The sequence below is a fragment of the Schistocerca piceifrons genome, chromosome 5 (genome assembly GCF_021461385.2).
Source record: "Schistocerca piceifrons isolate TAMUIC-IGC-003096 chromosome 5, iqSchPice1.1, whole genome shotgun sequence".
Lineage (NCBI taxonomy): Eukaryota > Metazoa > Arthropoda > Insecta > Orthoptera > Acrididae > Schistocerca > Schistocerca piceifrons.
The window spans coordinates 348328922-348351930 of NC_060142.1; the positions used below are offsets into that span (position 1 = coordinate 348328922).

The 23009-nt window shown below is 44.5% G+C and overlaps 1 protein-coding gene across 10 annotated transcripts in view; it reads left to right on the plus strand.

The window, feature by feature from the left end:
- The window catches only part of LOC124798640 (FK506-binding protein 5), a 218372-nt gene that overhangs the window by 154543 nt on the left and 40820 nt on the right, over window positions 1–23009 (plus strand). For all 10 annotated transcript variants that reach the window (XM_047262127.1, XM_047262128.1, XM_047262132.1 and 7 more), the window contains one exon: window positions 12–109. In XM_047262127.1, the coding sequence (XP_047118083.1) occupies window positions 12–109 (98 nt within the window). The remainder of the gene's footprint in view (window positions 1–11; window positions 110–23009) is intronic.

Genomic DNA, 23009 nt, shown 5'->3' on the forward strand with positions numbered 1-23009 from the left:
CTTTTTTTTAGCAAGTGGAGCTGCTGAGGCTACAAACACATCTGGTACTGAGGAGACTGCAGCAGATATGTCAGCTCTTGAATCATTCGGAGTTTATGATGAACAACAGGTACACACATTTTTTTCCAAAAAGATTTCTTATACAGTAGGATGCTGGCTACATCTCCCATGCTATAGTTTAATTTCCATATTCCATTATGAAGTTGCCAGTGTAAGAAGACTAATATCCATATATTCTTAATATCTTCTGGATTCTGACTTGTGTTTTAGTTGTGATTTTGTTGAGTTACAGCTTGGTCTGAAATTCTGTGCAGAAACATTAATGTTCTGCATTTTGTACCACCACTTATACTTAATTCCATGAAAATAGTTTTCACATTTCATATAGTATTTCCTACCATGAGATAACTACTTAAGATAATCTCCCCAGCCTCCCCCTACACCCTCCCACCAGCTTTATACTGACTGAACAATCCCCGTGCTTCATGTGGGTAGCCCTAAGTAATGACAGCAGGATGACTTGTCTGGCATAACGCTAATGTACACAAACCTTCCTCCTGAATATTCAATCTATCTATTAATGAAAACTATCTCAAAATCCCTACAGCAGTTTCTGAGATTAGCTTTCACATGCAAACAGAAAAAAATGGCCTGGGACTTTATTATATAATAGGTACAGATGGTAGACAAGCTCATAAATTGTAAGGCACAATATCAACAGATCGAGATTCAAATGAGATTGTTGTGGGTAAGCGGTTACTAGATTCTCCTTAGCTTAAAACAGCATGTAGAACAGATACAATAGAGTGAGAGAAAGAGTGGTTCTCAGTTATGAAAAAGAATGAAAGTTAACTCTTAGTCACTGTTTTCAAGACTTGCCCTTTATCATGATACCATCATCTGCTTAAGAAAGTTAGATGAATCATGTGAGAAAAACAGGGAATCAGCAATGGAACACCATAAACAGATGGTATTTGAACCTGAGAAATTACAGCTTGCAGAAACAGTTGTGACTACAAGGGACATGATGTGGGGGTGGGGGGAAGAAGATGTAGAAGATGTTGAAATGAATGGGAGTTGTAAAAACAAAGCTAAATATTGTATGGGAAATACAAAAAATTGCTAAACTCCTGATAAAACAAACTGGATTAAAAGGAGGGAAAACTACTGCACTGGTAAGTAGTATAAGATAGGTGACAGCAGATTGGCACCTTGCTCACCTTGCTCAGGAGAAAAAAAGAGCCACTGTCAGTGCATTACAGATAACTCTGATCTATCAAGATTTATATCTTATTTTAGCTACCACCTTGAATTATAGGGAATATGAATTCTGCTCTCTGAAAATCACTTAGTGTCCAACATTGAGAAGTATAAAAAAATATCAATTTTTATATTATTGTTTTCTGTATACAATAAATTTAAACATGAGAACAAATAATATTGCATATGCTGTGTAGTCACTTCCAGAATAGCGAGAGAGAGAGAGAGAGAGAGAGAGAGAGAGAGAGAGAGAGAGAACATGGCATCCAGAACCTCTGTTATTAATTAAAACATTAAAAAAACTCTACGACAGCCTTTTGTAAAGCATAAAAGTATAAAATTGAACTTAACTGCAATTTTAAAAGAATTATTACTTCAACTCATCAGGTGTTCTGTTTTATGATGAAAAAACTGCACATATCATGGAGAAGGTCAGACGGACTCTGACAAGCCTTGAGTAGGTAGTGCCTGAACAGACATGGCAGAGACTACCTCTTTGACAACCGTGAACAGTTACCATTGAGACAGCTGAAGCTGTTTAAGCTTAAGTGATGTTTATACAGTTGTGCATATGTTTGGTGGAGTATAATGAAAAATGTGGTATTTTGTTTTAGGTCTTCCCAGTAAATCAGCCGTTTGCACTGTTCTCGGATGTCCAGCCAGGTGCAGTTGTTTTTGTAAGACAGTATTTCGACAGGGTACCTTGCCGTCATTTTCAGGTGATACCTGTAGAATGAGCATCTTTTGCTCCTTTATACTCTTACGGCTCCCCACCCCTTCCTCCGCTGTCTGTTGCATGCCGGAATAGGTGGAGTAGTGGGGGGGCACTGCTGGCTGCTGGGTACGAACTCTAGTCCCTCAGTACGTCTGTAGCCTGCGTAGAGTGTGGAAGCCACTCTCGATCTATGCTGTGATTTTAGTTGGCTGAGTGCTGGGTCCCAGCTTTGCTGAGAGTGAACCCAGTGTCTCTGTTGATCAGCCTGTTCAGCCACTCATATTTCAGTAGCCTTTTCCAGAACACAGTCCCAAAATGACTAGGTCTCTCTCAGCACCTCATACTTCATGGAGTCCCCTGTAGCCATGCAGTGTTCTGCAACTGCAGATTTTGTTGGTTCCTTAAGCTCGGTGTATCTTCTGTGTTCCTAGCATCTTTCTTCAATTGTCCATACAGTGTCCCCAATATATGCCTTACCACATTTACCTGGTCCCCAATATATGCCTTACCACATTTACCTGGAATGCGGTAAACACCTGGTTTATGGAGTCCCAAGTTGTCTTTCAGTAGGTCACGCATATTTGGAGGTGGACAGAAAACGCATTTCATGTTACGTCAAGCTCGGATTCTGCCAATTTTGTTTGATACTTTGCCAGCTTACTACAGATACACCATTATCTTCTCCTCATTATCATTTTCTGTCCTCTGTGCTTGTACTTTCTGCCTGAAAGCACAATGGATTTGTCTCTCACCGTATTCACTCTTATAGAAAATGTGCTTAATGTGGTTAATCTCCCTTGGTAATATTCCACAGGCCAAGTGTAGCAGTTTACCTAGCACACCCTCACACTGTGAAGAATGATGGCAGCTGCCAGCCTGGAGATAAAAATCAGTGTAGGTGGTTTTCCTGTACACACTGTGTCCTATATTGCCATCCATTCTGTGCTTGACTAAGATGTCCAAAACAGGGAGTTCACCATCCTCTTCCATCTCCATAGTGAATTTGATACTAGGGTGCAGAGAGTCCAGGCATTGGAGGAACTCCTAAAGTCTTTCACTCTCATGTGGCCATGCAACAAATGTGTCATCAACATATCTGAAGCAGCATATAAGCTTCAGTGCAGCTGTTTCTTGAGCCACAACTGGTGGCGGAGGGCACCCCATGGTGACGCCATCTGTTTCTTCATAATATTCACCGTTAAAGAGACTGAATGTTAATTCAAAGAGGTTAGTCATTGTCTGGTTGAATTTCCCACTGATCAGTTGGAGGGAATCAGCACGTGGCATTCTGGTGAAGAAGGATACCACATTAAAGCTCACCATAAGGTCCTGGTCATTGAGGCGTAGTTGCACCTATTGAATGATATGTATTAAGTTCCTGATGTTTGGCCTGCTGGTGCATTCATGTGTCTGTGTTGAGGATGTGGAGGAACATCCCATTTGTTAACCTTTGATATGCCATAGAGCCTTGGTGGTGCAGCAGCTATTGGTCAAAGCTTCTTGACAATTTCCTGTGGCAGGGATCAGCCCAGGAGCTCAATAGTCTTCTTGTTCACACTGTTGGTCTTAGCTGCACTGAAGCCTACATGCTTTTTCAGATATGCTGATAACTCAGTTGTGGTGTGGCCACAAGGGAGTGAAAGACTTCAGGAGTTCCTCCAAATCTGAGCTCTCAGCACCCAAGTATCAAATTCATCATGGGGATGGATGAGAGTGGTGAACCACCCATTTTAGACATCTTAGTCAAGCGCAGAACAGTCAGCACTGTAGGACACAGTGTGTAGAGGAAAGCCGCCCACACTCATTAGTATCTCCATGCTGCCAGCCACCATCACCACACTTTCAAGAAGAATGGGTATGATGAGAGACAAATCCGACTTGCTTTCAGGTAGAAAGTACAAGTCCAGCAGACAGAAAACAACAACAAGAAGGAGAAGGCAATGGCATATTTGCAGTGTGCCAGCAAAGTATCAAACAAAATCGGCAGGATCTTGGCCTAACATAAATGCATTTTCCATTCACCTCCAAAACCGTGCCATTAAATACAGAGAAATAACTTGTGGCTCCATAAATCAAGCATTTACCGTTATTCATGTAAATGCAGTAAGGCATATATTGGGGAGATTGTACCGACAATCGAAGAAAGATGCAAGGAAGACAGAAGACGCACCAAGCTCAAGCAACCCACCAAATCTGTAGTTTCAGAACACTGCATGGCAGCAGGGGACTCCACAAAGTATGAAGAAATAGAAGCAGTAATACAAATCTCATCATTTTGAGACTGTGTTCTGAAGGAGGCTATTGAAATATGAGTGGCTGAATAGCTGATCAACAGAGACACTGAGTTCGCTCTTAGCAAAGCCTGGGACCTGCACTCAGCCAACTAAAATCACAGCATCGCCTGAGGGTGACTTGTGTACCCTACGCTGGGCACAGGAGTACTGAGGGACCAGAGCAAGCACCCAGAATCTGGCAGTTCTGTTGCCCCACTACTCCATCTGTCATGGCATGCAACTAACAGTGGAGGAAGGGGTGGGGGAGATAAGGGTGTAAAGGAGGCAGAATGTAGCAAAGATGCTCATTCTACAGGTACCACCTGAAGACGAAGGTAAAGTTACACTGTCAAAATATCATGTTACAAATATTTCTTTAAAAGCCTGAGTAAAATACTACTATCATTAAATGAATGAGTTTTGTCATATGATGACATAGTTGGAGACTGTAGTTATTATGCAAAATAAACTGTTTGGTGGTGTACATCAGCAGCCAGTCACAAATTGGTCTTAAGTTACTTTATTCAAAAAGTACCATTAAGGGAAGAAGGGAAAGTAGATTCAGTTACTCACAACCCAGGTTATGAAGCAACAGGGAAAGGAAAACAGGGAGGGTAACAAGGATGGAGGCATGGTTGTCAGAGGGAAGCCAAAGATATTCTACTGTAAGTACTGTGCCAGCTTCAAACCAAAGAGCATGCATACAGAAGTAAAGAGGTATATAGTATAAAGATAAACACAACTATGTAGGATGAAAAGATGCATGAGTGGCTAAAGAGGAAAGGGGAAGAGGAGAAGACTGAAGAGTAAATGGGAGTGAGGTTGTTTAACGTAGGTTCAGTCCAGGGGGACAGCAGGATGAAAGGATGTGTTGGAGTGCAAGTTCCCATCTCCGCAGTTCAGAGGGACTGGTGTTGGGTGGGAGAAGCCAAATGGCACATACAGTGTAGCAGGTTCCTAGGTCCCTAGAATTATGCTGGAGGGCATGCTCCGCTACTGGGTATTGGACATCTCCTAAGCGGACAGTTCGTCTGTGTCCGTTCATGCGCTCAGCCAGTTTAGTTGTTGTCATACCGATGTAAAAGGCTGTGCAGTGCAGGCATGTCAGTTGATAAATGACATGTATAGTTTCACACGTGGCCCTGCCTTGAATTGTGTATGTTTTACCAGTAGCAGGGCTGGAGTAGGTGGTTGTGGGGGGATGCACGGGGCAGGTTTTGCAGCGGGATCGGTTACAGGGGTAGGAACCGCTGGGTAGAGAAGGTAGTCTGGGAATATTGTAGGGTTTAACAAGGATGTTATGGAGGTTAGGGGGGCGACGAAAGGCAACTCTGGGTGGTGTGGGGAGAATTTTGCCAAGGGATGATCTCATTTTAGGGGTTGACTTGAGAAAGTCATATCCCTGGTGGAGATAGACCGCTCTATTGTCATCCTCCCAGCAGATAAAGGCTCCACAACTATCTTACTTGACCGTGTGGAGTATGTGGCAGAAGGACTGCGTCAACTCTCCAACACCTCAACCTACAAAGCTGTTACCCAGGATCCCATTCCCTCCATCCAGACTGAGCTGCAGAAAATCCTAAAAATCCAAGGTCCCTCATAAGACCTCACAACGGCTTCCGTAGACTTACTCACTCCACCTGAGCCACGTACCCCTACCTTCTACCTATTACCCAAAATCCACAAAGAGAACCATCCTGGCCGTCCCATTGTGGCAGGCTTCAAAACCCCAATAGAACGTATCTCAGCTCTGGTAGACCAACACCTCCAACCTATCACCCGCAGACTCCCATCCTACATCAAAGACACAAACCACTTCCTGGAACGCCTCAAATCCATTCCCACTCCTCTCCCACCTGAAACCTTTCTTGTCACCATAGATGCTACATCCCTTTACACAAACATCCCACATACCCATGGTCTCTCTGCCCTTGAGCACTACCTCTCCCAACGCCCACCCGAAGATCTTCCAAAAACCTCATTCCTTATCACACTTACCAACTTCATCCTCACCCATAATTACTTTACTTTTGAAGGCCAGACCTACAAACAAATCAGGGGAACGGCCATGGGAACCAGGATGGCTCCGTCCTATGCCAACCTCTTCATGGGCCGCATGGAGGAGGCTTTCCTGAAGACCCAACAGCTGCTTCCCCTGGCCTGGTATAGGTTTATAGATGACATCTTTGTGGTCTGGACTCATGGTGAAGAAACACTCCTTCATTTCCTCCATAACCTCAACTCCTTTTTGAATCTGAATTTCACCTGGTCCTTCTCCAAAACCCAAGCCACCTTCCTGGATGTTGACCTTCATCTTGTTGAAGCTCACATCCACACCTCTGTCCACATCAAACCCACAAACAAACAACAGTACCTTCACTTTGATAGCTGCCATCCATTCCACATCAAACGCTCCCTTCCCTACAGCCTAGGTATTCGTGGCAAACGTATCTGCTCCAGTGACGAATCCCTCAACAATTACACCAATAACCTAACCAGTGCTTTCCTCTCCCGCAACTATCCTGCAGACCTTGTGCAAAAACAGATCTCCTGAGCAATACATTCCTCCCCGTCCAACAACAATGTTCCTATCCCCAGACCACACAGAAGCATCCCCCTTGTCACCCAATATTATCCTGGCCTCGAAAACATCAACAAATTACTCCACCAGGGATATGACTTTCTCAAGTCAACCCCTGAAATGAGATCATCCCTTGACAAAATTCTCCCCACACCACCCAGAGTTGCCTTTCATCGCCCCCCTAACCTCCGTAACATCCTTGTTAAACCCTACAATATTCCCAGACTACCTTCTCTACCCAGCGGTTCCTACTCCTGTAACCGACCCCGCTGCAAAACCTGCCCCGTGCATCCCCCCACAACCACCTACTCCAGCCCTGCTACTGGTAAAACATACACAATTCAAGGCAGGGCCACGTGTGAAACTACACATGTCATTTATCAACTGACATGCCTGCACTGCACAGCCTTTTACATCGGTATGACAACAACTAAACTGGCTGAGCGCATGAACGGACACAGACGAACTGTCCGCCTAGGAGATGTCCAATATCCAGTAGCGGAGCATGCCCTCCAGCATAATTCTAGGGACCTAGGAACCTGCTACACTGTATGTGCCATTTGGCTTCTCCCACCCAACACTAGTCTCTCTGAACTGCGGAGATGGGAACTTGCACTCCAACACATCCTTTCATCCTGCTGTCCCCCTGGACTGAACCTACGTTAAACAACCTCACTCCCATTTACTATTCAGTCTTCTCCTCTTCCCCTTTCCTCTTCAGCCACTCATGCATCTTTTCATCCTACATAGTTGTGTTTATCTTTATACTATATACCTCTTTACTTCTGTATGCATGCTCTTTGGTTTGAAGCTGGCACAGTACTTACAGTAGAATATCTTTGGCTTCCCTCTGACAACCATGCCTCCATCCTTGCTACCCTCCCTGTTTTCCTTTCCCTGTTGCTTCATAACATGGGTTGTGAGTAACTGAATCTACTTTCCCTTCTTCCCTTTCTTTCCCCTCTCTCCTCCCTGATGAAGGAACATTTGTTCCGAAAGCTAGGAACGTAAATTTTTGGTTCTTTTTTTTGTGTATCTATCGGCTGTACTGAGCTGAGGTAAGTACTGGCCAGCCCCTCTATCTCTTTGTTAGTATTTGTTACACATTTGTTGGTTATTAAACACTTGTGTTTGATCACAAACAAATTTCCAATGTGCACCACATGTTTTGACCCACAAGCAAATAAATGAGTGTCAAGATGCTGCAATACAGTGATACATTACAAAAGTTTGGCATTTCGGTAAAAGAAGCATACATTACTGTTATATTAAATTGAAACAGTATTTTGCATTAAATGTACACCATTAAATACAGATATATAAAAGATGATTTTATTTACAAAATGATAGAGAAATAAATGTGGATAAAAAGTATTTGAAATCAGTATGCACTGTTTGAACATTGATGGTGACAGTACATTAAAATTTGTTTATATTTAGTGTCATGGAAATTATTGACTATTGTAGATATATACAGTATTATAAGATTTGTTACTTTAACTGCATGTTGGTGTAGGAAAATTATTTATATTGGAGTGTGGGAAGTACTTTCTGAAAGTTTATCACATAAGGGAAACCAGTACCTGTATGTTAGAAGTATTGACCCTGACTGTTGAGACACTTGTCCCACTCTGGCACAAGGCGGTGAATGGTTGTCTCCTAAAATTCCTGGGGCTGCGTTGTTACCTGGTTCCACACCTACAGCTGGATGTTGTCATGAGAGGTGAATCATTTGTGCCTCAAAGCCTTTTTAAGGGGACTAAAAATGGCGTAATCACAGGGAGAGAGGTTCAGACCGTATGGAGGGTGACCAAGAACCTCCCATTATAATTTCTGCAGGAGTGCCATGACTGTGTTGGCCATATGAGGCAGAATGACCCCATGGGTGAGATTGCCTGGTCGTTTTTATTTGATCGCTTGGCAAAGGGTGGTCAAGGTTTGCGAGTAACAGTGGGCATTCACTGTTGTTCCATGCTACAGGAAGCGAATAAGAAGGAAACCATCTTGGTGAAAGAAGAACATCAGCATAACCTTTCCTGCACTCGTTGACCCTGAATGCTTCCACTGATTCTGGTTTGAAGTGATGACACCCTGACTCATCTCCCGCCACCACTCACGCCAGGAACGCATTCCCTTCCCAAGCATAGCACTGAAGATGAGCAAGATAGTGGGCCATTCGACACGCTTCCTGGTGTGGTTGAAGACTGTGGGGCACACTTTGCGTATGTGCAGTCGTTCCTAAATGATGGTGTGAACACTTCTGACACTCAATCCGACCATGGCGGCTAAGACTTTCACTCTCATTCAGTGGTACTGAGCAATGAGTGCATCCACCAGCTGGATGATGTGATTGGTAATGCAGCATAGTGCTGCAGGCCATGCATCATATACTAACGACACCAGTCCTACCCTGAAGCGCTTGTGCCACACCTTGACCCTTGCAAGGGACATGACATGTTCACCATACACTTGTGACATTCGTCGATGAATGTCCGTTCATCCTACTCCTTCTGCTGTTAGGAAACGAACGACACCTCTTTGCTCTTCTTGTGACGCCTCCATATCACTGTTTGCAATGTGACTGGCAGTGTTGGATGATCGATGCATGCCACTGCTAGCTCTGTATTGTCATGCATGCCCTCTAGCGACAGCCTGTGAACGTCCACGCTCTGGTCAGAATCACACCACGTTACACACGCCACGATATTACCTTCCTGTCACCAATTTGCACATTGCTCGTTTCGTTTTGAATGCCCCTTATAAAAGGAGTATTAGCCAACTCAGTGTGCTCATTAAAAAGATACAGTCAGGTGTGTGTATTTCTATTTCTTCTAACAGATTCATAGCGGCACTTTTTTGTGCTAAATGCCATATTTCCATGTTGTTCTCAGTGTTTCTCACTGAGAGGTTTACTTCAACAATGTGGGCTGCAAATGTAGATTTGTTGAAGTCGCCAAGTCTTAAAGCATCAAGTTGTTCTTTGTTCCTAATCTGAAAACTTCTGCTTGTCTGTCCATTGTAGAATTTTTGGCATGAATCACATTGGAGCCTGTACACCCTGTTTTACTATCAGGGTTCATCGAAGGACTTACATCGTGGATTACTTTTTGCTGTAGCATACTGTTAGTACAGAAGCTGATTTTAATAATCTTCTCTTTAAATAAGTTTCCTACTTTGTACAATAGTAGGCTTATGTATGGGATGACAATATGTGTAGGTTTGGCTTCTGCGGGAGATTGGTATGTTTTGGAGTAAATGTTGTATTAATTGCTGTTCAGTGGACCTATGGCTTTTGTTTTTATTTTGTTGAGGAGAGTGTCGAGTAGTATAGGTTCAGGTTCATAGTCATTATTGTAACTAACTGTTTCAATTGCACTGATTTCATCTTGTTGACCTGAGATGTTCATAGGTGCTTTCTGCATTTGGTGTACCATCACTCTGAAATATGCCATTTTGTGTTGATTGGGATGGCATAATTAGTTGTCACTGATGATGTCTGTGACAATTGTTTTCTGTAGATACTAAATTGATGTATATGGTTACTATTATAAATTCTAATATGAAGAAAATTAATGCTCGTATTCGTTTCATTTTCAACTTTAATTTAATATTTTTATTCATTTTGCTGAGGTCTGCTGCCAATGCTTCACTTTCACTCTTTGTACTATCAAAAAGTGAGACTTTATCATCAAAATATCTTCTGCTGTAGACTATTTTGTTTGAGACATAGTCATTAATTAATGTCAGCTATTATCGCAGCCAAGCCACTTCCCATTGCCAAGTCATCGTGCTGTTGGTAGAGCTTGTTGTGGAAGCTAAAGTAATTGTGCTGCATTATAACTGTGTATATTTCTGTGAACTCACAGAGCTCTGCAATACTAATTTTCTTATATCTAAGTAGACTTTTTTCTTACACTGTTAATAGTCTCTTTAACAGCGATGTTTGTATATAGTCTGAATAAGTCCAGTGGTGCAAATGTTCTTTTGGGTGGGATATAGACGTTTCAATAAAGTCTGCGAGCTCGAGAACGTTACATATGGTGTTGTGTGTGGTGCATCACATGGTACCTCATGGAAATCCTCCACCATATTATTTAAGACACTGCACATCTCCTACTCGACACCATTTGCTCTCACTTCAGGCTGTATGCCAGCTGCACCCTGCAGCCCATCTATCAGTAGCATTCACCAGTAGTCAAGAATACCTTTAAGGCAGCAAAGACACGTATTAACACTTCATTGGGTTTGAACGAGGCCGTGTAATAGGGCTACAAGAAGCTGGATGTTCTGTGATACTGCAGAAAGTCTCAGCAGGAATGCAGCCATTGTGCATCGTTGCCGGCAGCAACAGTCACGAGATTGTGTGGTAGCAGGAAGACCGGGCTCTGGATGGCCGTGTAGTACTCCTGGGAGAGAAGACCACTGTGTTCAGCGTATGGCTCGAGTGTATTGTACTCCATCTGCAGCAGTTGGCACCACAGTGACACAACAAACTGTTACAAACCAGTTACATGAAGGACAGCTCAAAGTCAGCATTCTACGGACCCTAAACCACTGCCATTTGCAACTTCAGTGGCATAAAGCAAAAGCTCATTGGAGGGCAGGGTGGAAGTCTGTTGTGTTTTCTGTTGAAAGGTGGTTCTGCCTCAATGCCAGAGAGGGCTGTGTATTCGTTAGAAGACCAGTTCGGGGCCTGCAACCAACCTGCTTGACGCACTGGACTTACATGTCTAATTATGATCTGGGGTGCAATTTCATACGACAGCTGAAGCATTTTCATGGTTATTCCTGCCCCCTGACTACAAATTTGAATGTCAGTGTGGTGATTCGACCAGCTGTGCTGCCATTCACGAACAGTATTTTCTAACAGGATAACCCTCACCTACATACCACTATTGTAAACCGACGTGCTCTACAGAGTGTTGACACGGTGCCTTGACCTGGTTGATCACCACATCTGTCTCGAATTTAGCACATAAGGGAGATCGTTGGATGACAGCTCGAACATCATCCACAAACAATATCGACTGTCGCTTTATTGACCGACCAAGTGCAACAGGCATAAAACTCCATATCACAAACTGACATTTGGAACCTGTATGATACAATAATACTTGCATTCAACATTTTGGCAGTTACACCGGATATTAATGTACCAGCATTTACATTTGCAGTAGCTTACCTCGTGCTTACATTAACGTGTGATCTTGCAGTGTTAATAACTTACATATGTTGTCTAGAGAAATGTAGTACCAAAATTTCATTGCTCTACATTAATTATTTTTTGTTGTTGCAATTTTTTCTCTCCGTCTATTCCTTTCATTGTGTCCTTGGAGCAAGATGTATTACATGCTGTCTTTGCTACCATGTGAGGACACTTTAGGTTCACATGCCCTTTGCAAACAGTGCTGCATTCCAAGCTGCACTTGCTAGCTGCTGTTTCCCCCATTTTCACACATGATCCTGTCACTTCCTTAGCACCAGGACTTTGAGCTCACATTCTCAGCATTTGGAACGGCTCTCCATTCCGCTACCAGCACGACTCTTCCCTTCTGCTGCCAGCAAGGCTCTTCCCTTCTGTTACCGGCTTGACTTCTTCTACTGCTGGTACAGGCCCTTCCCCGGTCCAGCACCAACTGGTGAACAGGTTTCCATTATTTTCATTTTTGTGCCTACTTTGATTCAATTGTTTTTTGCCGGCACAGCCCCTTCTGCTGCCGGCACGGTTTCTTTTGCCACCGGTAAGGCCCCCTTAACCGATCAGATGCTTCTTTCAGGGCAGTTATCTGTGTGCCTTTCCTGTGCCTCATCTGCACACAGATATACTACTCTCCTTTTGGTGCATATTTCTAATCCAGTTCTTCCCTCCTGGCCACCCACTGTGCTGCCTCCAGTGGGTTTTTACTCCAGCATATTCACTTCACAGATCCGTTCCCCTTCAGAGCCAGCAGTTTGCCCACAGCCCCGGATCCTGTCTCTGCCCATCTGGGCATTTCCGTTTTCCCTTCAGTAAAAGCCCGACAGCTTTGCTGATGGCCACTGGCTGTCAAGCTTGCTTCCAGCTTCCCTGACATCTGCCAGCACTTCTGTTGTAGCCTAGCATGTCAGTACCTTGATGGATCCATCATTTTTTTAAAAGGGGGAGGAGTTTTGTGGCGAGGCCAGTCACCTGACCACTGCTGCCACCGGTACATACACCCACAGCCATAGGGTTGCAGCACTCTTGGCATCATTGACCAAATGCAGCCAGACATACTGCATGCTTACTAAACATTCGTGGACCACAACGGCAACACACCAATTTGTGCACATAGCAGGAAATTGCTCTGTGTACACAACAGACTCCAGTGAGCTCCATTAGAGGTGTCAACATTGCCCACCAGCAGCACTCGCACCCAACCAGGGCACTGCAAACGTGGCAGTATGCTGTGTTTGTGCACCACATTACACGTCATGGAAATCCTTCAGCCTGATTATTTAAGATGCTGTGTGACCACTACTCAGCAGCATTTGCTCATGTTGTGGGCTCTGCACTGACTGTGCCCTGCAGCCCATCTGTTGGTAGTGCTCACCAGTGGTAGCCCAGTGCAGCCCAGGATTCCAGCTGAATGTCAGACCTGAGCAACCTAGAACTCCAACTGGACTTCAACCCAGACGCTAGCTGGATATCTCCTAGCACGTCATCACCTGTCCATGCCTGTTTGCACCATTGCATCCACACAGCCACCGTTGGTTGAAGCACAAGTTTCCCATTTGCCAAGAGTGTTCTTCCAAAGTCCACCGGCCAGCCTGCACATGACTGGACATCTCATAGGATGTCATCACCTGGCTGGGCCCATCGATACCCTCATGCCCCAGCAGCCACTGTTGGTTTAAGCATGAGCCACCAGCACATTGCCAACATCCCACTGACCAGCCTGTGCTTGACCGAGCCAGATACTATCTAGGAAATCGAGCTGACACCAACCTAGGACTTAAGCTAGACTCCAGTTGAGATGTTATCATTCTACCCATAATGGCTATTATTTTCTGTTTCCTGCCAGAATTGTGAACTGTTCATATGTGTTTACCAATAAATGTGTTTCTTTCATTGTACCCTGATAGTCAACTTTATTAGGTGCTGTACTTGCCACCATGTAAAGACATTTTAGCTGTAATTCACAAAATCCCTTTCATTTCTCTGTATTTGATGGCCTACATTTAATGTAAAATACTTTTCCAATTTAATTTAACAGTACTATGCACTTCCTTTTTTGAAATGCCATATCTTTGTAATGTATCACTGTATTGCAGCACTTTTGACAGTCATATATGATGTGTTGGCAGAAGAGCCAACACCGTGTTGATAGAGGAGGCTGAAATGCACGCGTTTAAGCTCACGCAGACTGGCGTGAGGTCAGGAACAGTTAAAGGAGTTGAGTATACTAAATAAAGTACGGAGTTGCTTGAATACTTAACTTTAATCCATAATTGGAGAACATCGCTCTTGTTGATACATTATTAACAATATAAACTGGTAATGGCGCCTTGCTAGGTCGTAGCAAATGACGTAGCTGAAGGCTATGCTAACTATCGTCTCGGCAAATGAGAGCGTATTTGTCAGTGAACCATTCCTAGCAACATCGGCTGTACAACTGGGGCGAGTGCTAGGACGTCTCTCTAGACCTGCCGTGTGGTGGCACTTGGTCTGCAATCACTGACAGTGGCGACACGCGGGTCCGACGTATACTACCGGACCGCGGCCGATTTAAAGGCTACCACCTAGCAAGTGTGGAGTCTGGCGGTGACACCACATTCCTCCCCCCGCAAATCGGCGTACGGTTGTGTTATAAGGCTTCCGCCCACCGTGGGGAGGACCCCATGTTGACGTATGCGACGAGGTGGGGAGCTTAACAACAGGCGAGGCTGTGCCACCCGCACTCTGCCATTCGGCCCGAGGGGAGCTAGGAAACGCCTGAAAACCTAGTCCAGGGTGCACGCCAACATGCGGTGTATGCGCCCATAGAGAGACAGGAGGGGCCGAAGATTTGACCTCTATCGGGGCGGGGCAGCCAATGGGCAAAGACGACATCTGGTCCGGAGCGGGCAAGAGTTCCATGTCGGAGGACAGCTGGTCACGGGAAGCGATCGGCGGCACATGACACAGGGAGGCGCTTGGCGGCTACAGCAAAGTGTCCACTTCAGGCGTCGCCGGCGGGAGAACAGGCAGCGGCGGCGGCACGTTGCCATGGGGCAAAATGGAAGGCAGCGTCGGTAACACCTGGGGATGAGGCGAGCCAGTAGATGGGTCCCCAGGGCGCTGACCGGACGGCACCGTCGCTGAAAGCAGACGGAGAGCGGCAGAACCCAGGCTACGACAGAGGCGCAGCTGATTGAGATGCCGACGCACCTCACCAGAGGCCCCCAAAACCAGATACATAGTGCGGCCGAGGCAGCAAAGAATGCACCCTGCGAGCCAACACCGTGAACCTCGATAGTTGCGATAGTATACAACGTCGCCTGGAGCAAAAGCAGGCGTCTGCCGCTGCACAGGAACCTGCTGCGGCGGATGTAGCAAAGACATCAAGGTTCGATGAGGACGACCGTGGAGCAACTCAGCCGGCGAGCGACCATCTCGGGGCTGAGAGCGATACGAGAACAAAAAGAGCAATAACGCGGCCTCCCGAGAATGCGACTCTTTCAACTTCAACATCTGTGACTTGAAAGTCCAGACCGATCGTTCAGCGGCACCGTTTGACTGAGGCGAAAACGGCGTGGACGCAGATGTTGAATACCATTGGCCTTGCAGAACGACTGAAATTCTGCGGACATGAATTGCGGGCCATTGTCGGAAACAATAGTCTGTGGAAGACCTTCAATGCAAAAGATAGCAGATAACGCTTGGATGGTGGCAGTTGACGTCTTGGAAGACATCCGGACAACAAAAGGAAAATTACTGAATGAGTCTACCACAACCAACCATCGAGCATTCCAGAATGGACCAGCAAAATCGATGTGTAAGTGTTGCCAAGTGGCTTTTGGCCATGCAAAGAATTTCCGCGGTGGTGCGGATTGTTGTTTGGCACACGCCATGCAAGAAGAGCACATATTCGTAATCGCAACATCGATTCCGAACCAAGTACAGTGCTGACGAGCAAGGTGTTTCGTGTGCACTATACCACAATGTCCTTGGTGGAGAAGCTGTAAGACAGAGGACTGTAACGAACGTGGGACCACGACCCTGGACTGATCATTATCAGAACGCAACAGCAAAACACCACATCGTACAAAAAGTCTCTCCTTGTGAGCAAAAAATCGGCGAACCAACGGATCCTCGCTCCGTGACTTTGACAAGGGCCATTGCGTAGCAACAAAACGCAAAACGGTAGCAAGGACAGGGTCAGCAGCTGTGGCTGTAGCTACACGACCACGTCATCGGTTTCCGCATCAATGAACATGCAAGCAAGCTTGGAAGAATCGAATGCTCTATCCTCAGCAACAGGCAATCGGGACAACGCATCGGCGTTTCCGTGCTTAGCAGTGGACCGCTACAAGATATCGTAGTGGTACTGCGAGAGGAAAAGTGACCAGCGAATGAATTTTTGCACTGTACGTGGAGGTACAGGCTTGTTCAGATGAAAAAGCGATGTCAAAGGTTTGTGGTCTGTGATGATGGTAAAGTGACGACCATACAAGAAAGCATGAAACTTAGTAACATTAAATACGAGAGCCAAAGCTTCTTTCTCTATCTGTGAATAATTTCTTTGTGCAGACGAGAGCAATTTGGACGCAAAGGCAGTAGGGCGATCATGTGATCCATCGTTGTGCGCAAGCACAGCACCGATCCCGAAATCCGATGCATCTACCATCAACAAAAGGGGTTTCTGGGGATCGAATGGCGTAAGGCAAGTATTAGAAAGCAACGCCGATTCCAACTGGCGAAAGGCGCGTTCGCATTCCGTCGTCCAGACGAACGGAACACCTTTACAGTGTAAGCGATGAAGCGGAGCTGAAATGGAAGAGGCGTGGCGCACATATCTGTTATAGTAATTGATTTTTCCCAGCACACTCTGTAGCTGCTTCAAATTCTGCGGCGAAGGCAAGTCTTGTATGGCACGGAGGTGCTCAGGACTGGGATGTATGCCTTGGGCATTGATTACATGTCCCAGATAGGTTAAGTCACGAGCAAAAAACACACATTTGTCCTTCCGCAAGCGAAGACCATTTTGTCGCAAGACCTGAAATAATGTTCTGAGATTGGCTAAATGTTCTTCTTTCGTCTTTCCGGAGATCACAATATCGTCCAGATAGTTTGCTGCAGTAGGGACCAAGGCACAAACAGTTTGCAGATATTGCTGAAACAATGCAGGGGCGGATGCACACCCGAATGGTAGTCTTTTGAATCGATACAAACCAAGATGCGTGTTAACCACCAAAACTCGCTGGGATTCTTCGTCCACCGGTATTTGCCAAGTACGCATCTGCTAGGTCCAACTTCGAAAAATATTTACCCGGGCACAGTTTGTCAAAAAGATCTTCCGGGCGGGGTAAAGGAAAAGTTGCAATCACTAGTTGTGGATTCACTGTGGCCTTGAAGTCCACACAAAGTCTCAATTTTCCGGAAGGTTTTGGCAAAATTACTAAGGATGAGGCCCAGAGAGAAGCCTGCACACGTTCAATTACACCTTGTGATTCCAAATCGTGTAATGTTCTTGCGACCTCATCACGCAATGCGTGAGGAACATTGCGCGCTCGGATAAATTTCGGTTGCGCGTTTACTTTCAGTTCCAAATGTGCTTTATAGTTCTTAGCACAACCAAGGCCCGGTGCAAAATGTCTGCAAATTCTTCACATAGACGAGAAACACTGGCTGAAGGCACAGTCTGGTTCACTGATAGGACCTGATTGACGATAGACAAGTGAAACAACTGAAATAAATCTAAACCAAACAAGTTCACTGCAGAAGAAGAACGAAGAACGTAAAATGACACAAGTTTTGTTTGTCCCTTGTATGTTGCAAGAAGGCTGCACTGTCCTAACACAGGGATAGCTTGTCCGGAATAACTATTTAACTGAACATTTGCGGCATGCAACGGAGGTGTGCCCAGTTGTTTGTACGTGTCTTTATTGATCAATGAAACTGCAGCTCCGGTATCGAGCTGGATTGGGATCACGTTACCATCAATGTCCAAGTCTACAAAAAGTTTATAGTCCTGCTGACAACAAGAGCGACTGTCTTGCACAACGTGAACAGACACTGGTACAGAAGCACTTGCGACTTGACGCGATTTCCGGCGATGTCGACGCACACTATTTGTGGGACGAACACATTCACTGTTGGAGAGAGTGGCACTGGGTGGAGTGGATTGAACTACATGAATGTCCATGGGCGAAGGTTCACGAGCCTGAGTATTCTTGGTTCGATTCCGATTCCAGCACGAAGCAAAGGGCCTGGAATGGCTGTGAGTTTTCGATCTAAGCTTTTTCTGGCAAACACGTTGAACATGTCCTTTTTTATTACAGAAAAAGCAAATAGCTTGGTGTGACGGGAAATTCTCACGCGAATGTCTAGTTGCACACCGCGGGCATGATTTTAGCACTGCATTTGCTTGCTTGCGCGGCACACGTATCGGAGAGCTTGGCGGCAGCTGCGCGGACGGGCACGAGGGCTGTTTACCGTTCCGTGCAGCTCGCCCGGCGGGCCGGTTAATGTGACACACGGCCGGCGAAGTTTCAAATGATTCCTGAGCAAAGTCAAGTGTGTCCTGCCTATCCAATATGTCTATCACTTGTTGAAGGGAGGGATTGACTAGTTTCAAAATCTGTTCCCTTATACGAACATCAGAAACGTACTGTGCAATTGCATCACGCACCATAGTATCTGAATAAGGGAGGCCACATTCACACGCAAAAGCACAATCCCTAGTAAGGCCTTGCAAAGTTGCAACCCACTCCCTATTAGTTTCACCGGCCGTACGTTTTGTACGAAAGAACGTATACCTTTTTGCAATGACATTGACTGATTCTTTGAAATATGCATCTAATGCAGACAAAATTTCGTCGTAGGACAGAGTTGCTACGTTGCGTCGGGGAAACAATTTCACTATCACTCGGTAGGTGGACACTCCTACACAAGAAAGCAAAAAAGGCTGCCGCTCAATACCTTGAATTCTGTAGGCGGCGAGATGGAATCCAAATTGGCGCGAACACTCCGTCCAGCTTTCCAGTGCCACATCAAAAGGACGAAAAGGTGGTGCAACTGCATGTCGTGGCTGCGGGAGCGGTGGAGCGATGGCGGCCGCATCATTTTGCATTGCACGTTGACCCTGGACGAGCTGTCCAAGGTCATCCAGCAAGGCCCGCGTCTGCTGATTCTGCAAGCGATAAAATTCGGACAGTACATCTGGAGATTGTGGCGAAGCCATGACACAAGCAAATTAATGCAATATATTGGTACAAACACGATTTAGCTCGTCGCCAATGTTGTGAATTGGCAGGAGCCAATTCACGGAGTTTGGAGGAAGCCAAAAGGCACGCGTTTAAGCTCATGCAGACTGGCGTGAGGTCTGGAACAGTTAAAGGAGTTGAGTATACTAAATAAAGTATGGAGTTGCTTGAATACTTAACTTTAATCCATAATTGGAGAACATCGCTCTTGTTGATACATTAATAACAATCTCAATATAAACTGGTAATGGCGCCTTGCTAGGTCGTGGCAAATGACGTAGCTGAAGGCTATGCTAACTACCGTCTTGGCAAATGAGAGCGTATTTGTCAGTGAACCATTCCTAGCAACATCGGCTGTACAACTGGGGCGAGTGCTAGGACGTCTCTCTAGACCCGCCGTGTGGCGGCGCTCAGTCTACAATCACTGACAGTGGCGACACGTGGGTCCGACGTATACTACCAGACCACGGCCGATTTAAATGCTCCCACCTAGCAAGTGTGGTGTCTGGCGGTGACACCACAATATACATTGTAAACACTCATGTATTTGTTTTCATACATTGTAAGTGTGTCAAAACACACACAATGGAGATTTATTTTCTGATCAAACGAAAGTTTTTAATAATTTAAACCATCATTTGTGATTGTGAAAATGTGACCAACATTACAAATATGATTCACTGGAGAAAAACTCTAGAAACAAAGGCTCCAAATGGACATTTCACTTAAGTTACATTCTAAAAAAACGCTTCTAGCCCAACCATCTCTATTAGATGTTTGTAACTCTGAGTTGCTGATTATCCTGCGGCAGCTGACCAATAAACCAATGCCTCGTATGTTTTGGTCTAAAGAATGAAAATCATCTGATGATGAATTGTATAAATTCTAAATCGGGACCAGCACTTTTTGAGTGAAGTAACATAACACCAATCTGTGGCTGTCAAAACTCGAACAGATACTGTTATATTGGGTTGAAAACCTCATTTCCTTGGTTCAAATGGCTCAGTAACAACACAGAGAAATTTGATGAGGCATTCCAGAATTTTTTTAAAATGCCTGTATAGTTCAACAAAATGGACCAAAAATGCAGATAATTAATCATGAAGATAATGACATTTCAGAAGTAATGCCATTTGAGCTGTTTATAAAGCTACATAAGGTGTGGAGGAAAGAAAGACAATTAGTCAGTCAATTATTTGCGTATTCAGTGGATTGTAATTGTAATCTCTTGCTATGAAATGTAACATGTCAGTTAATTTACAGATGTAATACACTTTCTCAGTGAAACATTCTGACCATTTACAGGACTGTCTTCTACTACATTAATCTTCTTGTTCTTGTGGTCTTCAGCCTGAAGACTGGTTTGATGCAGCTCTCCATGCTTCTTTACCCTGCGCAAGCCCCTTCGTCACCGAATAACTACAAGTTACATCATTTTGAATCCACTTACTGTAGTCATGTCTTGGTCTCCCTGTACAATTTTATTTTTACCTCTCTTCCCCCTGCGCTTCTCTCCAGTACTAAATTGGTGATCCCTTGATGTCTCAGAATATGTCCTATCAGTTGATCCCTTCTTTTAGTAAGTTGTGCCCTAATTTCTTGTCTCCCAAATTCTGTTCGGTACTTCTTCCTTATTTACATGGTCTACCCATCTAATCCTCAGCACTCTTCGGTAGCGCCAGATCTCAAAACCCTCTATTCTCTTCTTGTCCACACTGTTTATTGTCCATGTTCAACTAGTATACATGGCTACACTCCAGACAAGTACCATCAGAAAAGACTTCCTAACACTTAAGTCTATAGTCCATTCTTCAGAAATGCTTTTCATGCCATTGTTAGTCTATATTTTATATACTCTCTGCTTTGGCCCTTGTCAATTATTTTCCTGCCCAGGTAGGAAAATGTGTCTATTGCTTTTAGTGTCTCGTTTCCTGATCTTGTAACTGCCATCTGGTTTCTACACAAGTTGTAAATAGCCTTTGGCTCCCTGTGTTTTAGCCCTGCTATCTTCAGAATTTCAAAGAGAGTATTCCAGTCAATAGCATCAAAAACTTTTTCTAAGTCTATGGATGCTATAAACATACGTTTACCTTTCATTAACCTATCTTCTAAGATAAGGTGCAGGATCAGTATTGCCTCATAAGTTGCTACATTTCTCCAGAATCCAAACTAATCTTCCCCAAGTGGGATCCTACAAATTTTTTCACTCTTTTCTAAAGAGTTTGTGTTAGCACTATGACTTATCAAATTGATAGTTTGGTAATATTCACACCTGTCAGCACCTGCTTTCTTTGGAATTTGAATTATTACTTTCTTCTTGAAGTCTGCAAGAGTATTTTGCCTGTCTCATACATCTTGCACCACCAGATGGAATAGTTGTCATGGCTGCTGTCCCAAGGATATCACTAGTTCTTAAGGAATGTTATCTATTCCAGGAGTGTAGTTTCAGCTTCTTCTCGCAGTTTTGCATTTCCCATCTCATCTTGATCTACAGGGTGTCCATAATTAAAGTTCCAGTTTCAAAATGCTGTAGAAAGGAAACCACTGCTCAGAATGACATCAGATTTGAGCAGCATATTACTCACACTGGGGAAACGTCATGGGAAAAAAGGGAAAAAAAGAAAACAGAAAATGTCTTATCAGAATGAGGTCTGCTACAAATGACAGATGAATCAGAATACAATGGCTATGGTTTGAGTTGCACATTACACCATCCATACTGTTCACTAAACTTGACTGCACAAGTTCAGGAGTCAACAGTTGTGGCACTGTTAGGTAATCTCATGTACAAGGGAAAGGTCATACCACATCAGATGAAACAAAAAATGGCTTTTAATTGTTCTGAAGCCAAAAACCTCATAAAAAGCAAAATGTCATTGGTTTTTAATTGCCGTGGGTTCAAAAGCTGCATAAAAACCAAAATGACATCTACTTCTAGTTGTCGTGAGACTGGCACAAGATGTGTTCAATATGCTGTCTTTAGTTTTCTATCACAAGTTGAAATCAAGGAGAAGCAGCACATTCCACAGCAGATTGGAGTGTCTCAGGGGGGTCCCATTGAGAGTGCATCTTACAGTGTGTGTCACCAATTGAACTACATTCGTAACTCGAGGACTGAACACATTATCTTTCAGATAATCACCCCCCCCTCCCATATCAGGTGATATGGATGGTCAGGCTGGAGGGACATGATGCCTGATAATTGTAGCATTTCCGAAATGCCTCTGAAGCAGCCACTGTAATGCCTGTGCAGTGTGTGGGGGAGTGCCATCTTGCATAAAAATGATCATAGTGACACGTCCACACTGTTGAAGGGTTGGAATGAAGTTGGTGTGTGAAAGACTCTCGCAGTGCTTACCAGTGATGGTACAGGTAACAGTACTTTCAGGTTTCATCTCCTCTAAAAAAACATGCCACTACAATAAATGATGCCCCCAGCACAGTCACCTTTGCAGAATGAAGTGGTACTGGCTGATTTGCGTGCAGATTTTCCATTGCCCATATTTTGCAATTCTGCATATTGACATACCCTTGAAGATGGAAATGGTCTTGGTGTGTCCACAGAATGTCCGATGGCCATTCATTATTCATTTCCATGTGAGCAAGAGTGGACCTGTATCTTGCTGGCTTGTTGGAAGGTCAGCATGAAGCAACTCCTGAATGTGGGTGATTTTGTATGGACAGAAATGCAGGTTGTTTCGTAGGATTTTATGCATCATACTGGCAGGCATGTCCAACTTTCAAGCAGTTTCCC